The 19421-nt window shown below is 38.2% G+C and overlaps 1 protein-coding gene across 1 annotated transcript in view; it reads right to left on the bottom strand.

Moving 5' to 3' along the window:
* The window catches only part of LOC127661876 (plasmanylethanolamine desaturase-like), a 51231-nt gene that overhangs the window by 13069 nt on the left and 18741 nt on the right, over positions 1 to 19421 (bottom strand). The window contains exons 3-6 of the mRNA XM_052152818.1: positions 9185 to 9261; positions 6862 to 6901; positions 6323 to 6409; positions 2224 to 2228 (exon numbers count right to left, since the gene is read on the bottom strand). Of these exons, the coding sequence (XP_052008778.1) occupies positions 2224 to 2228; positions 6323 to 6409; positions 6862 to 6901; positions 9185 to 9261 (209 nt within the window). The remainder of the gene's footprint in view (positions 1 to 2223; positions 2229 to 6322; positions 6410 to 6861; positions 6902 to 9184; positions 9262 to 19421) is intronic.

A 19421-nucleotide genomic window follows, 5' to 3' on the forward strand; every position in this document is an offset into this window, starting at 1 on the left:
GATTGAAAACTCTGGAGACGGTGAATCAGAATTGAGGCAAATGATTATCACAGTCACTTGCAAAGAGAAAAATTTAATTTGATGATGATTACACACCTGACAACGTTAGTGTATGTGAACAGAACAGCTCATAATGTCTCAACACACTCACTATGATGCTGTGAACTCTTTATTTACTATCGCCTTTATTAAGACCAGAATCAAAACGTAAATAAATGAATGTTAAGTTATTAGCTTAACCAGGGTTTTTGAAGGTTTCATGAAGCTTATTTGACATAACACATCCTCACATATATTCCACACAACAAAATAGTAACTGAATTTACACACATGATCCTGTTAAGAAGTTTACATTCCTTGGTTTCTAATATGGTGTGTTGCTTTCTCAATGATCAATGACTGTTTGTATAATAATTGTTTATGAATCCCTGCTGAATCCCTGAGCAGTGGAGATGTCTACTTTTCTTAAGAAAAAAACACAACTACAGTCAAATTATTTGGTTTCTAAGCATCTTCTGCCCATTTGAGTTCTGCCCAACAGTGGCTATATATGAGGTCCAGATTTTGACAATTGAGGGACTACTACACTACACAACTATTACAAAAGGTGTAAACAAATATTTATGCTCAAGAAGGCAACATAAGAAGAACTAAAAGGTACAAACATTTGAACAGTAAATAACAGTACATTTTGTGTAGCTTTTGAAGGGCAGTACAACATAAAAAAATATAATCTCTTATTGGCTATTTGTATACATTCTGAAAGGGGTGTGGAAATGTATAAAAACAAAAGGGTTATGCAAACTTCTGCACTTAACTGTATAGGCAATATTGTTTGTGAAAATTTATATTTTATTTTAGATTTCACCACATTTTAGCTTTTTTTAATGTACAAATTCCATGTAGCTTATCATATCCATATGATGTCATATTGCATGTGTAATTATGAAATTACCTCACAAAAATTCACAACATTGTAACCAAAAATTCGAAAATACAACCCCCACATCTGAACATATAAGTGCTTGTGCTACGTAAAATGTGCAGCGTAGCTGTCTAAATGTGACGTTGTCTGATTTACCTCCATGCTCGTGGGGAAATGAACATTACAGAAAAATACTCACTACATATTCACGTGCTGCACAAATAAATAGACCGGCTTTTTTTCAGCTCGTTGTTGAAAACACATTTTTTATTAGTGCATTTCTACATGTGTTGTCTGACAGGATGAAAAAGTGTGTGTTAAGCATATGAAGTCATTGCCTTGCTATCCAGATACTTTTCAGCAGATTTGCAGAAAAACTAGGATGAAAGGATCATCAAATCAACGTGCAACGCTTCGAAATTGCTTCTCTTCTCTGCAAACGATACCAAAGACAATAGCGAGAAGGAAAATGAGTACATCAAATGTAAGTAGAAAAAAATCAGTGAGCCTACCAGTTGAAACCAGGATATAATTACAATGTTTAGAGAATTGTCGGGGACACACCTCTTCAACATGAGACATCTGGTCACCCTACTTAAACACAATGAGAAAAAAATCCAGCAATGAGAAAACAATTCCTCATACAACATTTAATGCCATGACCTTATGAATTAAATATTTGTTGCTCTGATTTAAGACCTTTTTAAGGTCTTATTTTGCAGAGGGGCGAATTAAAGACTTTTTAAGACCCGCGGAAACCCTGTTAACATTAGAGCAAATGTAGGTGCCATTGCTGATGTCATACATGTTCATTTGGGAATGAGGGCTGACACAATTTAATCCATTGCACAATCTACTGGAGATTTGGTAAAAGGTACAAAATAAATTAATTAAAAATATGCATGTATTCTCGCTACATATACCTCGTGTCATTATTACAAATGTTTTTTTTTATAATTTCTACAAAATTCCACTTAAAACTGCTCAAACTCACATTACTCCCATATACTCTCATTAGGAAAAAGCAAGTGCTTGTCAGAGAAATGAGCACAGCAACAGTTTCAGGATAGGACTGGTCAGAAATGCTTTTAGGGCGGGGCTTAGTGAAGGGTCATTTAACAAAAGAAAATAACTTTGTGCACTTAATTAACATCATGTCAATTGTGATAAGAATTGCCATCTTTGATATTTACATTTGTCACTTTCCCTATAATTACAGTACAGATGTTCATGGCTATATCCAGAATAAACAAGGGGCTTGACTTTGGTTATTCATTCATAAAAGACAGTATTCAAACCTTTCCTTTAAGCTGTTGTATGAACAAGACAATCAGTAAATATAGTAGTCAATCCCAAACACAGTCTGTGTGAAATGTAGGCTTAGTGAACAGGTTGTGAGGGGCACTACAGTATTAACACTGAAGAATGAGAAAGAGGAATGGGATTTATCTAACAATCTTCCTACAAAAGTTTCCTACTGATCCTGAGCCATAAAACAAGATGGGGTGATTATATGTTGACTGATAGAGACACAAACTGCTGTGTTAGCATTACCAGGGCCTAAATGAAAGGTGGGGAATGAGCTATACATTATGGAGTGTCGTCCTGATCCTGAACCACAAGACAGGCTGGTGTGGAGTAAGATGTTGATTGAAAGACGCAAATTGGCGGGTTAGCATTACTAGGCCCTAAATGAAAGATGGCGCTGCGTCGTGAGCTACACATTATGGAGCGGAGAGATAACCCGGCATTAAACAGCAATTCCCCATGGTTCAAATCCTGCATCATGAAAAACCATAACCCAGCAGCGCCTGTCACTCACGCCCAGGAGTGCTGCTTTGAGACAGGCGCCCGTCTGCGACCACGCGGTGTCGCAAAATGAAAAGGAGTAAGAGAAAGGATCGTATATGCACAAAGGGATTGTTGAAGGTACAAATGAAGGTAATTTATTTTCCACATAAAAAGGACGAATCGTTTGGAGCCACATTACCACAGCGTTTCAGATGCAGAGCACTGGGAGAAAAATGTCATTATGGCGTGTTTGTGGGCTGAACTCAATCACACCTATATCTGAAAGCACGTGGCGACACTCTGCTGGAGCGGATAAAACTATCTGTTGATATTTCGAAAATTATGTTCCCTCCTGTTCTCCTCGTTTCCTTTTTCGCTCTCTGTGCGTGAGATTAAAAGAGCGCTAAGCCCCAGACAGCACACAGTGTGCATGTCTCCTCACTGGCATGCCGTGGCAAACCTGTACCTCGCTGCTGCTAATCCCACTCTGTATAACGGCTTGCCTCGCCTCACCCTTCTGCTTATCACGACTCACATCTTCAGATTGCCCTAGCAACCCAGCCGAAGACACAGAGCACACATCCAGAGACATCCATCTCGTTTCTCTTGCCTTTCTTCCTCCTTCCCGCGCTCTTTGCTCTTAAGTGCCTGTTTAATCACGGTCATTAATGATAGTCCCTCAAGTTGGTGCTTCTTGTTTGAAACATGTGGACAAAAAGCCATATATATCGGCCCGCTAAGTGCCGCCTTAAATCTGCTGGTTAAGGCTCTTAAAGCACTGTGTTCTGGATGTCTGTAAATTCCCCCACTTTTTTTTGTAAGTTTGATCACTCCCAGGTGGCGGATCCTAATTATCCTCAACAGCAGAAGGATCGGCGGTGGCTACAGAGCCGGCTGGAAACCCCTACACAGTGGGGCGATGTGGCTGAGCCGTTTTACAGCACAGACGGACGCTGATGAAAGCAAGGTCCCCTTGGCCTGATCCATAGCAGGGGCTGAACAGGCCATTCAAATGACCTTCTCAATAGAAACCAGTCATGGCTGGCTCACAGCATCAGAGTCATGGTCATGTAGGACAACTCATCAACGACCAGAATGCAAACATGGCACCCTTTTATGAAGCAAGGCACCATTTATACAGCACACACTGGCCAGAGAAAAGGAAGCTTTGACGGATTATTCAGCCAAACAAGCAATGAATGGTGACAAGATGTCAAGACTCTGACAAGAAAATAGAATGAAAAATCACTATATAAGTATCGTGAAATTAGTCCACACATGACTCATGACAAAAATGCTTTGTGTGAAGAACAGAACCAAATTTAAAGGAATAGTTTACCCAAAAATTCTCCCTTTTACACTCGCTTATGCCATCTCAATCTCAGATGATCTTTCTTCTGTTAAACACAAATATATTTTGACGCAGATTTGATGTGAATATATCAATATAATGCAAGTAAATGGAATCCAACATGTCCAAGCTCCAAAAAGGACATAAAGATAATCCATGACTTCTGAAGTGATATGATCCGTTTTGAGTGAGAACAGTCCAAATTTTAACATCTCCTAGGTGCGATCATGATTTAATGTGAATTGTATATATATATATATATATATATATATATATATATATATATATATATATATATATATTCACATCATATCTCCATCGAAATATCTTTCTTTGTGTTCTGCAGAAGAAAGCAAATTATATGAGTTTGAGATGGCATACAGGTGAGTAAATGATGAGAGAATTGAAATATGTGCGTGAATTACTCCTTTAAGTCATTATTTACAGAAAATCTAATACAAAAAAAAAACACTCAAAGCACTATCATGAGAGAAGCTTGTTCACACTGGTTCACGCTTGCACTTCACACTTTTGTGGTGATTTTACATCCTTTTTTAGTCTTGACATCTCATATCATTCATTGCCTTTTTAAATGGAAAACAATTACCAGGGCATTCTCCAAAATGTCTTCTTTTGTGTTTTATAGAAGAAAGAAAATCATGGAACAACTTAAAATAATAACACCATCAGGGTTCCCACCCTTTTTGACCAATGAAATTCCAATACCTTTCCAGTAATTTTTGATTTCTGGAAACATTTTCAAAAATAATTTGGATTCAGACTGATTCACTTATGAATCATTCAGAGCGATTTGTAAACCATTTCAACCGATTAACTGAAAAGATCATACTTAATATATACACTCGCAAATCAGACATCACTTTGGCTTGAACGCAAGTTATACATTACACAAGCTCTAAACGAGAGCAATTTTAAGGATATTAAATATTTTTGAGCAGAGCATAATGAGACTATTTTATATTCACTATAGAGATTTCAATGACTTTTAAGACTTTAATTTCCATTACATTTCCTGGTCTAAAAACAAAATTCCCTGATATTTTCAGGTTTTTCATGACTGTGGGAACCCTGCATAATTCTGAATTTTGGGTGAACTATCCCTTTCGGTGTTAGTTCTACATTGAAGACTCATAGTGGTAAACTATTGAACTAATTAACAACTGAACAATAGAATAGATTGTGTTACTTAAAAGGCAGGCCTCAAACTGTGAAAATATCATGGCCAATCTCTTAGTCAAGTGTATTATGATCAATTCACTTGTACACTTGTCATTGTCTTTCACTGTAATCATATTTAACAATCCATATTTTCAGAAGGAATTATTGGCACAGGGGACCAGATTTAGCTTAGGTTAACCATTTTTTCACTGCCAGTCTACGGTCTCCTTCCACATAATACCCCAATGACCCCTGTCAGCGTAAAAACACATAAACACACCTAGATTCATGGCTCCTACTTGTCCAACACAAAGAGAAAGTGTCGGCTGCTTTTTAATTGGACAGTGAGTGTGTGACCTTTTCTCTGATTGGGCAAGGAGATTGTGACCGTACTAGGCATTAATGTAACCCTCCAGGGTATTCCCTGCACCTTTTTGGGTTGAGAGTGGGGGTTAGGAGGGAGGTGCTAAGACATGGTGCTCTAGGAAAGCAAGAAGGGTGAAATTCCCCAGGGTGGAGAAAGTCTGCTGAACGAAGTCATCATTAAGTCTGTTGTTGTTGAACTTGCCAAGTTACCGGTTTGGGATAAAAATAAAAATTGTGACTACAAATCTGTGTTCTTTTTGAGGGTTAGCGTGTATCCAGAGTCTGATACCTCAGCTTGATTTTCTCTCTTGCTTGTGAAATGGGTGTGACTTTGGCACCAGAGCAGCATATTAAGGGTGGGTTTAATTGCAAAGCTCCGGAGCTATTGGCCCGATGGTGGGAACGCAGATAGATTTTGGTCTTGCAGCTCGAGGTCCGAGATTATTGGCACCAACTGTCCATTTGACAGCCATGCCTCACACTGGCGAGATGATAGAAAAGCAGCCAATCATAGCTATACCCCTAACCCTAGTACAATCTTAATCCTAAAATCTGATTGGATGTTACTTTGTTATTATGTTATTGTTGATGTTATATTAGAGGAATTTGATCCAGGAAAATATTCCTTCTTAGGTAAATCCCATTAAGCATCAGTGCCTCAGCCATGGCCTCTTAGAGAGCCAGCAGTACACAGATCTAATGGCAGTGGCCAATTACTGGGAAGTCCACCGAGCCCCATGTACCAGCCCCCCAATGTACCAATCCAGAGGCAAAGTATGCCATCACGCTACCAGTCACTGAGAGGAAGACGGAGAGAGAATGAGAGAGAGACCAGTTTTGAATAACGTCAGTCCTGAGATAAAGATGACCATGAGACCATCACAGACTTCACTAAAACAGATGCGTTTCTGTAGTGATAATCAGAGGCGTAGAAATTCTAAAGAGCTTGACTCATTAATTAGATGGCACAACTTTATGATAACACATTTATCTATCATATATCCACTGCCATTACTGTAAACAATGTCTTATGCAGTTGGCTACAATTTTCTTTATAAAAAAAATATAATATATATAGTTTCCCAAAATGGGGTGGGGGTGGGATGAGCTTCGAAATTTCTAGAAGTGAGGGCGACATGACCCCCAGTCATAAGAGTTGCTACGCTCCTGGCAATAATGACGGTAGATCTTTTGTAGAAAACAAAAGTAATACATGAACAGAAAGACCACGACAAATCCAAAAACTTACCGATGCCAAAGATGATTTTGTAGATGTGCACAGTGGAAAACATTTACATTTACATTTATTCATTTGGCAGACGCTTTTATCCAAAGCGACTTACAAAAGAGGAAGAACATCAGCGAATCATCTTAGTGAGACAGTGGTACAAAAAGTGCCATATTACAAAGTTTCACTATCATCAGAATAGTATACAAAACAGATTTAATTGCAACAAGAAATGTAAATATTTTATTTATTTATTTATTTTTTTTTTGTGACCGATTAAGTGCTTTTGGAAAAGATGTGTTTTTAGCCGTTTTTTGAAGATAGAGAGTGAGTTAGCTTCCCGGATTGAGTTGGGAAGGTCATTCCACCACCGTGGTATGATGAAACTGAAAGTCCGGGAAAGTGTTTTGGTGCCTCTTTGTTTTGGTACGACAAGGCGACGTTCCTTAGCCGACCGCAGGCTTCTGGTGGGAACGTAGCTCTGCATAAATGTTTTTAGGTATGCTGGAGCAGACCCAGTGACTGTTTTATATGCCAGCATCAGGGCCTTGAATTTAATACGTGCATGAACCGGCAGCCAGTGGAGAGAGACAAAGAGTGGTGTAACATGTGCTCTCTTAGGTTCATTAAAGACCAGACGTACTGCTGCATTCTGGATCATTTGCAGGGGTCTAATAGCACATGCAGGAAGGCCTGCAATGAGAGCGTTACAGTAGTCCAGTTATGACAAGGGACTGAACGAGCAGTTGTGTGGCATGTACAGAGAGGAAGGGTCTTATCTTCCTGATATTGTAGAGTGTAAATCTACATGATCTTGCAGTTTTTGAAATGTGGTCTGTGAAATTTAGCTCATCATCAATGGTTACCCCTAGATTTCTGACCGTTTTGGAAGGCGAAACTGTAGTTGGACCCAGCTGCACGGTGATGTTGTGTTCAACAGCCGGGTTGGCTGGAAAGACAAGGAGTTCGGTCTTGGCAGGGTTGAGTTGAAGGTGGTGTTCCTTCATCCAGGCTGAGATGTCTGCCAGACAGGCAGCGATTCGAGCGGTCACTGTGGTGTCATTGGGCTGGAAAGACGAGTAGAGTTGCGTGTCATCAGCGTAGCAGTGGTAAGAGAAACCATGTGACTGAATGATGGGTCCCAGTGATGTTGTGTATATGGAGAAGAGAAGTGGCCCAAGCACTGATCCCTGAGGTACCCCAGTAAGTAACTGGTGTGGCTTGGATACTTCCCCTCTCCATGCTACCTCAAAGGACCTTTCTGAGAGATAAGAGTTGAACCAGTCAAACACAGTTCCAGTGATACCCAGTTTAGAGAGGGTGGAGAGTAGGATCTGATGGTTGACTGTGCCAAAGGCAGCAGAAAGGTCCAGCAGAATCAGAACGGATGATCTGGATTCAGCTTTCGCCTGTCTCAGCGACTCGATGACAGACAGCAGGGCAGTCTCAGTGGAGTGTCCACTTTTGAAGCTTGACTGATTGTCATCCAGCAGCTTGTTCTGTCATCCAGCAGCTTGTCCTGTGAGAGATAGGCGGAGATCTGATTGAAACTGCCCTTTCAAGTGTTTTTGCCATGAATGGGATGAGAGAGACTGGTCTGTAGTGTTCTATCTGTGTGGGGTTAAGTGCAGGTTTTTTCAGCAGTGGGGTTACTCGAGCCTGCTTAAATGTAGTGGGAAAAGTGCCTGCAAGAAGGGATGTGTTAATTATGTGTGTAAGTGCCGGTAGGATGGACGGAGAGATGGCCTGGAGAAGGTGTGATGGAATGGGGTCAAGGGAACAGGTTGTGGGGTGGTTGGAGAGGAGGAGTTTAGAGACCTCAGTGTCAGTTAAAGGAGAGAACATAGGGAAAGAAGGGTTGCATACAGGAGCCAGGTGTTTGACAGGGTGTGGTGCAGTGAATGTATTGCTGATGGCTTTAACCTTATCAGTAAAAAATGTGGCGAATATATCTGCTGTCAGTGATGTGTCAGGTGGTGGAGGGGGCGGGCAGAGAAATGTGTTAAATGTTCTAAACAAGCTACGAGTGTCTGTGGTGCTGTTGATCTTGCTCTGGTAATATGAAGTTTTTGCAGTTTTAACGTTATTTGAAAAAGTTGCAAGCAGAAGCTGATATTTACCTAGATCAGCTGGATCTTTAGATTTCCGCCATCTCCTCTCAGCTGCCCTGAGATCAGTCCGATGTTCACGAAGGACGTCAGACAGCCAGGGGCTGGGTGGTGTAGTCCGTGGTGGTCTAGAGGAGAGAGGACAGATGTTGTCTAGACAGGTTGTTAAAGTAGAGCTAAGTGTGTCTGTGGCAGTGTTTACATCAAGCATGGAAAATACATTTATTGTGGGAAAAGTTGAGGAGAAGGAAGAAGTTTACAACGAAGAGTGAGAGGCACAAAATCACACAAATCCACTCCTGCAGTCTCTTTCCTACAACAAGAACACACATGTACAAGGTACATGAGCAAAAAATAAATAAAAAATTACATCCAAAATAAAAAGGTCCTTGCTGTGAAGACCATGTTAACAAAAATGTAAATCTCTTGCAAAACGTAGCTGATGACGCTGGTCAACCAGTATGGTTATTCTGGTAATGCTGATTAACCAAGGACATCTTGCTGGTTAAGCTATTCATAGACCATTTTTGGAGCACTATCACACCAGCTTCTGTATTGTGGACCAGCATTCAAACACAATTTACAGTACACTGATTACCAGTTATACTGTTAGAGGCTGGTGTATCAAAAGAAACTAAGTAGAAAGATTACTTAAAAGTGTCATCTCTTGGCTATCATTAATTCTTCTAAGTAACGGAATAGGTTAAATACAGTGACCATTGCGAGGTCAGAGATAGCAGCGAGTCGATATCTCTCAGAAGTCCAAAAGGTCATCAGGGTCGGCAGACAGGAGACAAGCTGAACGTGTGTAACGGTGTGTGCGGGAAGTGTGTGTCCCATTATCGCATGTGCTCAGGAGTAATTGATTAGACTAGGACACGTTGTAGAGAGGCGAGGGTCAGGATCTCTTGCAATAGCAGTGTATGCCTGACACAGCTAGACATCCCAGGTCAGGGCAGAGGGCGCAGATGGGGAGGCCACGACAGGCACTGTTCAGACCACCATGACAGTGGTGTGGCACAGCGGGCGACTGTGGAGGATGATTAAAGTGTTAATGTATTATTCACAACAGAGCAGACAATTAGTCTATATGGACACCAGCCACATCTACATGTCTCCCATCTCTCACCATATCCATCTCTATTTTTAAAAACTTGCATATTCAGTATCTAACTGCATTCTACCACCTCTGTCTTCCCTTCTCCCTTTGTGACCCTTTCTTTTCACTCTATCGTTCTCTTTCTCTCTCTCCTGTTGGGCAGATTAGGGCACGGAAAGGCGCATTGGACTCAGCTCTTATAAAAATTTAATGCCATTAGAGGAGCCATCCTGAGTGGATTGGGAACGTGAGGAGGTTGAGAAGAAGATATTGATGACAGCTATTTATAGTGCCTCAATGGGCCAACCAACACTATGCACCAACTCTGGACCATGGTTTTTATATTACACACATAAGCCTGCCTTACATTTCAGTCGCACAGTTACGAGATCCCCAGCCAATGGCATTCATAACCTAACAGCTTGTTTTCCACAATGCACGATTATCAATCCTGGCATTTCAGGGTCTCATGTTGCTATCACACTAGGAGTTTGGGTGTGTGAATTGACCACAAAGTTTGGTTTGTTGGGGAAAAAAAGAAAATACACTCCATTTGAGTTAATCTGAAACTCGTCTGGGACATACTCGTTTATGTAAACTCGAGTGTAGTTCGTGACTGTTGTGAACAATCCACATGAACTTATATTGATTATTAAACTGTTATTTTGCTTTGTTGCTCACCAATACCATTGTAGTTTCCTGTTCTCCATTTATAACTTCTAGATTTCATGCTTTACTGCCTGAAAATGCTGATATTTATGTTGATGGCAAAAAAAAAAAAAATGTCATTGCTATTACAATTAAATAAAATTATCAATATACTTTATACCAAGATTTTTGTATTAGAATTCAATATTTAGACAATATTCCATATACTGAATATCTCACTATTTACATCTGTGCCGAACTGAGATAAAGTTTTATTTTTCAATCAATGGAACCACTTTTTCAACCAAAACTTTCTGTAGCCAATTAGATTAATAATTTAAGCAAGAAATACAGTGAAGATCTAGTTAAAAATATTCAATTCTGGCCTCACCGGGGAGCGGGAGGATCCAAGGACTGACATTGTCAATGTTGAACAGTCATTTGATGTCATTTAACGTAAAATGAGATCATACGAAACTCTAATTATGGTGCACGAGAGCAGCACTGCAGTTCGTGCCTGAGTGTGGAGAGGAAGAAAACACAGCTCATAGTCCAGATGTACTCCAAACTTTCCAAACAGCTTCAGGTGATTTAGATCACAAAGTATGAGAGAATTATACAAAAATACCAAGTAAGTAAATAAAGATGCACTCTCGTTGTGGATTAAGTGGAGCCAAAGCTACCGCTCTGCTGAAGCAAATCTTGCGTGTCGAGCGTCTTTAAAGGAAATGCTCTGGCATTACATATTAAATGCAGTTATATTTAATGCGTTAAAGCTATATTAAAGTTAAAATTTACATTTACATTACATTTATGCATTTGGCAGACGCTTTTATCCAAAGCGACTTACAGTGCAATTATTACAGGGACAATTCCCCGGAGCAACCTGGATTTAAGTGCCTTGCTCAAGGACACAATGGTGGTGGCTGTGGGGCCAGCGACCTTCTGATAAACAGTTATGTGCTTTAGCCCACTACGCCACCACCACTCCTAAAATAAGGAAGCAAATCATGTAAATAACTACAAACTCAGAAACTGGCATTTCTCTGTGCGGTCAGCACCTCTTCTATGCTCATCGCTCCATCGCATGTGCATTTAATGCAGCTAGATTATAACATGATGGCTTGCGACATATTAAATCATAATATATGTGTCACTGTGCATTTCTTATCGTGAAGAAAACTGGCAATAGAAAATGTACTTTGTTAATAAGAGTGTTTGTTTTTCTAAAAATCCTTTAAAAAAAGATGCATTCACATGAGAAGCAGCATAGAAGATATATTTATACTTGCTTTTAGAGAATAGATCTCGAATATATGTATATTTTGTCTTTACTGCACTCGCATAAATATACAAAATGAAAAAATACACTTATATACAAAACACTTATATTTGTCTCTTAAAGCAAGTCTAAATAATGTTGCTTCTCAAGTATATTTTTTATTTGTAGACAATTTTAAAACAAGACAAAAAAAACTTGATAACAACAGGAGTTTTTGCAGTGAATTATTTTACTGAATTAAAGTATTTTTTTTCCTTTAATTCAGTGAATTTCATTTAGAGATATTTTTAAAAGTTGATTTTGTCCTCTTTATTGTTAGTAAGCACATTTATTACAACCTTTAAGTTGGGTACAAACTGAATAGTCGATTAAGAACTTATGATTCCTCGTTGCAATAATCGCAGAATAATCGAATAATTGTTCTAATAATCGTTCAATTACGAGATGTGTATGAATTTATTGTTCTGCTGAAAACAAATGAAGATTTTTTAGAAGGATATCTCAACTCTGTAGACAATGCAAGTGAATATTGGTCAGAAATCTGAAGGTCCAAACAGCAGATAAAAGCAGCATAAATGTAATCCATAAAACTCCAGTGGTTAAATCCATATCTTCAAAATGCAATATGGTATGGGTGAGAAACACATCAATATTTACTTCCTTATTTATTATAAATCCCTGCTTTCACATCTGAAAATCACACATGGCACCTAGTTTTATTTTCACATCTGAATGTAAAAGTGAAAGTGGAGATTTATAGTAAAAAAGGAAGTAAATATTGATCTGTTTCTCACCCACAGCGTTTGTAAGAACATACGCACACCAAAAACAAACTTTGTAAGGTGCTGAGTCAAAAAAACCTGATACTCTCAAAAACAAAAACAAACTTGCACACGTACTCACTGCTCCAACAATAATTAGAATCCAAAACCATATGGTTAACGTTTCGACTCGTATAACGAGTCTTCTTCAGAACGTTCAGGTTCTGGAAAAATAAATGAAATGTATAATAAAGTATCTGTAAAGAAAAACAATAAATGTAAGTCAGCACATTAAGACATAGATTAATTGTGCCTTGCTGGGAAACAAGCATCATAATGCTTAAGAGTTGATCAAAATAAAAGGTATAATTAAGAAAAACAGATCCATGAGATACCACATGAAAGAAACAAACTGATAGAAACAGTTAGGTGAAATAGTGTAGTAATAATAATAATAATAATAATAATAATAATTATTATTATTATTATTATACAATATTGAATATCTTTGCGTCATGACTACAAAGTGGAAAAAATCCTCAACAATGAGGCATCTAAGAAGGTCAATAAACCCTTTAGAAATGAATTTCAGGCCCTGATATTGTAAGAGAAACAAGCAACATAGTCTGAAAAAACAAACCCAAAATAAGGCGCTTGCCTCACCAAAATAAGCTAAAATAAGCAACTTGTGTGTGTGTGTGTGTGTGTGTGTGTGTGTAAGGTGGATTTATCAGCATAGAAATTATAACAAGCAGATAATTAACAGTTAAGTATAATTTTGTTTACAGATCTGCTTCCGATTCAAAACCCGGCAGGATCAAATCTGTATTAATGCATCACATCTAACAATAATTTAGTGAAGACTTGTATACAACTGAGAAAACTACTTTTTACCTCTAATAATGTTTTCCTTGTATCTGGATTAGTCGTGCATGTATTTATAGTAATTATACATAGTTGTTAAAAAGGTCTTCATTCAGAGAATGCAACATCCACAACAGGTGATTAGGCAAAGAAATGTGTGATGCAGCAGTTTCCTTCAGGATCAAAGCATGATTCATTTCTTCGAGCAACATGAAGTGTAGTTCCAAAAATGTAATGTGATAAACCGTTTGGCCTAATTTCATGAAAAAATTATTGGAACAAAACTAACTGATTATAACTGGCTACTAGCATTTAAAAATAACAATTGGAACAATTGAAAATCACTTTGTTCCAGTTTTCAGTTACGTTCTGCTAAAAATGTCATTCGTTTTCGGTTTTCATTTCTTAAACCGTTTTTAGTCCCTGGTCAAAATACATAACATCTGAATTGTCCCCCTTTTTTAAATCATATATAATGTGAAATTGCAATGACATACTATATTTACCATTGAACTAGAAATGTTCCTGTTTTTCATTTCAGAAAATCTTTGCAATATACATGATTTTGCTCAATTTTATGTCACCAGCAAAATCATAAAAAATACATGGTGAATGTGATATAGCCTGTTCTCGAACACTCTTTGTTATACCAGTGAACATCTAAGAGAACTGATGAAGCAGGAGCTGATGGGGTTATATTCACTTTCAATAGGGCATGACCGATGAGACAATGGATTGTAGTGTTGGTGTAAATAGTGTGATCCAGTGTTCCAGGTGCCGCATATGCATCAGATCCAGGTGTGTTTTTGTCTATTAGGGCTTTAAACCAGACGTTGTGCTATTTTCTGTATAGCAGAAATTTGAATATGATTTGGGTAAGCATTGTTACAGTGACACTGTTTGTAGAACAATTGTACAGCTCTTCCATTAGCACACATAGAAAAAAAATGTGTGAACAGATCTGCCACCGTTCACACTTCATATGACACCATCTCTGCAAACTCCCCCAATTATTCCAACACTGAAATAAAAAAATAAAAATAAAAAAACATTTACCCATTTGTGCCCTCTCTTTTCTCTCTATCTCTCTCTCTCTCTCTCACACACACACACACACTCGCAGCAGTGGGGCTGCTGTCAGGTGATCAGCGTCAGTCCTTGGATCCTCCCGCTCCCCGGTGAGGCCAGAAACTAGGCCAGGCCTCGATAGAGCCGCCGTCGCCATGCGCAGCCAGGAACACCGTCCCCCTGTCCACGGGACCTGAGTGCTGCACTCATTAATACAGTCCTGACAACAACGTGCTCCCCTGCATCATCACTCACACCCGTAGCCCTCTTTCCCACTTGCTGGCTTGGGGAATTAACCTGGGAGGGGTGGGGGGGTGCTAATAGGCTGAAATTAATCAACAGTCCCTGACTCAACGCAGTGAGCTGGCTGTAGTGCCAAACAACGTCCGTGAATGCTAAAGGCTCTTGCTCTCTCTCTTTTTCTCTTAACATCAGTGCTTGAAGCGGGGCGGTACACAGTACCTGCACTTGTAAAATTTACTCTACAGCGTACCGGCAGTTTTTCTTGTGTACCACCACTTCTCAGAATCTCCCGGTAATGAATCAGTGATTCGATGAGGCCAGCCAAACACTTTTATCTTAACTTGAAAATTATTTTGATAAAATCAAAAACCCAGCTGTGAGTTTAACAACACTCAACACATGCAACAACAGCAATGGAGGTCATCAAGCGATCCATGGTCCAGATCTGGAGGAGCTCACAAGTTTAAGCTTTTGTTCATAGTTCAGTTTTCCAAAACATGAACCAGTTACTTTTAGGTGAGAAAAATGTTTAGTGTCTTATTCAATCAAATGTATGTATGCAAATGAATTAGCTGCTGGATGCAGTCAAAACTACAGTCAAAAATACAGAAAAAAGTCAAATCTGATACTGAAGCAATGTCAGCTCATATGCACAACCTTTTTTCACAAAAGATAAAATCGATGAGGAAAATCAAAGTTTCAAAAGAAAATAAATGTTTATTCTCAATTCTTTTCTACAGTGCTCGTAAAAAGATTGTGAAGTGTCACTGAGCTTTCCTATGCATAAATCCTGACAGTGTTTATTTGTATACACGTGTGTGTCATCGTTCATCATCCTGACTTGAACACAATCAAATCGTTTCTTATGATTATTTATTCTCTGCACAAATATCTGTCTCCTATGTGCAAATTAATGTGTGCAGGACAAGAAAAGGCTAATTGTCCACTCACTGAATGGAAGGATAATAATAACAATAATAATCAAAAAGGAAAAACAGACATAATGCTCTTTTTTCAGTTTTAGGCTACAATACTTTGAGTTTTACATTACACATTATATTGCCCTTGTTCTCTTATGTGGGTTGGTACTGTCAAAGCTGCAGACTTAAGCAGGTTTAAATATTCTTCCTCAGATTTCATAAAAAATAACCCTACATTGTATGTTTTTTGTTTTTTTCAAAGTTAATCAAAATCTATTTGTTAGTTGAGGGTATGAGGTCATGTTTGTTCTTCAGACAGATCTTAAGAAGGAATTTACAATCAAATGTTAAATACCTATTTTAATGTAATTACAAACTATTCTAATGTAAATAAATGCATAACAGTAAGAGTTTTATTTTTCATGTTAACATGTAAAACGTTTTTTCCAGAAAAAAGTTTGTTAGGGGCTTGAAGGCAAAATTCTAACTGCAAATCGTTCCTGTGGTAGCATTTTGTTCAACGTCACACCCACACATTTTTTTTTTTTTAAACCAATATGGTAATTAAAAGCACAATTCACCCAAAAATTAAAATTATGTCATCCTTTATTCACCCTTGTGTCATTACAAACCTGTACAACTTGAACAATGTCCAGGTTACTCTTGTCCATATCATGAAAGTGAATGAGGACTCGGGCTGTTTAGCACCAAAATTATAAAAAAGAATATATATATATATATAAGGGTCATATTCTGTTCAATAGTTTGATGTGAAGAACAGACCAAAATTTAAGTTGTTACAGTATTCACTGAGCTCATATATACTTTTACTTGAGTATATTTTAAGTGCTGTAGCTCTACTTTTACTGTGCTATTTTCCCACTATCTGTGTTCGCTACTTCCCTGTCCTGATTTTATATTTATCCATCAACATGATTGGCTAGGGAGAGTCTTGTGACTCCCATCCAAACAAATGAAAAAGCCTGAACGGCAGCTGCAGATTTGGTGCCATCTATGGATGTGGAGAATTCCTCAAGCATACTTTACAGCTGAACATCCCGGCCACACCCGGAAGGGATTTTCGCAGCAAAAAAGGCCAATTGCATAATTGTGTCATGTGTTTAACTTGCTCAAGCCAGATATCAGCATTAATCCTGCCTCTAATTTGAAGAAACATATTGAGGTAAATTTCATATTTCTGCTTCCTAGATTCTGTGTGTCTATAACGTATCCTTTAATTTAACTATCTATCACTGAGATTATTGGGCTGCTGTGAGAGATTAATGCAATGTTATCAATAGGGCTGGGCAATAAAATTATCTAGATGTTTATCGGAAAAAAGAGAGATGTCCTCGATCAAACTTTTGAGTAGTTTTCTATACTTAGCCTATGTTTACATCTAGAACAGGGGTGTTCATTACATCAATCGTGATAGCACGAGCACCACTGGTTGGTTGATCTAGATGAAATATAAAAGATTGACTTTTTATTTCCTGACATCTGTCGCTACGCGCTGTTTGATTGACAGGCAGCTAATGTTTGAGCGCTACCGCGGTTATGCACCTAAATGGTCAAATACACTTTATAATACCGCCAATGCCTTTCTTGATGAGGATTTAATATAAACGCAGTCATTTATGTCTAAATTGAATTTAAACAGTGGGACAAAAAGCGTATTTGCATCAAAATGTTGGATTTGAAGTATATGTAACCGATTTGAGCACTGTCTATTAGGCTATGTCATATAAAGACTATTAATCAAACAACAATAACAAGGAAATGAGGAAACCACTCACTACTTTTGGCTGAATAACTTCAGTAGCTTTAAAAGCATTAATGTTATAGAATAAAACAGTGACATTTTTAATAATAATATTGTTTTTAAATCTTGTTAGTTTTTTAATAATACCCCCCCATGTAGAGAGTGTGTTAATTGGTATAATAAATTACCAGGGAAGTAGAGATGTTAAAATAATTTATAATAAAATAATTTAGCCTTTACAAAGATAGAAAAGTACAATAATTAAATCAATGTGGAACATTGTATCTCAAAAGGAGGACAATGTGGCCCCAATGTGGCCCCCAAAATTCTCTCATTATTTACTCCATCCCAGATATGTATGACTTGCTTTCTTCAGAACACAAATTAAGATTTTCAGAAGAATATTTCAGCTCTGTAGGTCCATTCAATGTAAGTGAAGGGGTGCCAAAATGTTGACGCTCCAAAAACCACTTAAAAGCAGCATAAAGGTAATACATACAACTCCAGTGGTTTAATCCATGATTTCAGAAATTATATGACAGGTGTGGGTGAGAAACAGATCAATATTTATGTCAATTTTTGCTTGAAATTCTTCTCTCTGCCCAGTAGGTGGCAATATGCATGAAGAATGTGAATCATCAAAAACACAAGGAGAAAGTGAAAGTTAAAGTGGAGATTGACTGAGCAGAGGAGAATTAGTAAACAAGGAACTAAATATTGATCTGTTTCTCACCACATCTATCATATCGCTTCTGAAGACATGGATTAAACCACTGGAGGCACATGGATTAGACTACTTTTATTCTGATTTATGCGATTTGTGGAGCTTCAATATTTTAGCTCCGATTCACTTTCATCGTATGGACCAAAAGAACTGAGGTATTCTTCTAAAAATCTTAATTTGTGTTCTGCAGAAGAAAGAAAGTCATACACATCCAGGATGGCATGAGGGTGAGTAAATGATGGGAGAATTTAACATTTTAGGTGAATTATTCCTTTTTAAGCGTGATGTAGCCCCAGTAGCAACTTTTACCATGGCTACTCTACCTCCTCTATTGTGCTGGGCGTGACAAGTGACCCTGCTTATTTAGCATTTTTTTTTGCATTCTTTGCATTGTTTGAACATGTTTTATGCTCTGTCGGCATTAAGGGAAATTTCATCCCTACACATAAACTGATTTTAATGTTATCGTTTCATAATTACGATTTAAAATGGTGATCAGTGTATTGAAAATAACTTCTTAATCATTTAATTTTTGTTATCTTGTCTCCCTTTTATTTTTTGGAATCAGATTCATGTAGATTATCATATAAAAGTGATGTATTTTAAAAGTTGGCATACAGTGTTCATTATAATGGGGCTTAGGTTTTGCAACTCTACTCACTACTCATGAGTACTTTTAAATGAGCTACTCTGTTACTCTCACTTGAGTAGGACAGCTACTTTTACTCCATTCACACTATATTTTTTGGGAAGTAACAGTACTTCCACTTGAGTATGATTTTTCAGTACTCTTTCCACCCCTGAGGATGAGTAAACTATTCATTTTATTTTTAGGTAAAATGTTATGAACTAGACAAAAAAGGAGCTCTAACAGGCTCCTTTGGTGGCTCCCATGCTGAGACGGGGTGAGTGAAGAGGAAAAAGGGTGGGGTTTGGGGGGGCAGTAGCGGTGGTTTATCACCTGTCAAACTAGCAGAAGTCAACGAGTGTGAACAGTATTTGTTGTTTGTGATGCAGAGAGAGGGTTTTTTTCTGTCTCTATCCTCACCGAACAAAGGGCTCTTTACTTTGGCGGCTCTCCTGATGGAGTTGCGGTGGTACA

Source organism: Xyrauchen texanus, chromosome 21 (assembly GCF_025860055.1).
Source record: "Xyrauchen texanus isolate HMW12.3.18 chromosome 21, RBS_HiC_50CHRs, whole genome shotgun sequence".
Lineage (NCBI taxonomy): Eukaryota > Metazoa > Chordata > Actinopteri > Cypriniformes > Catostomidae > Xyrauchen > Xyrauchen texanus.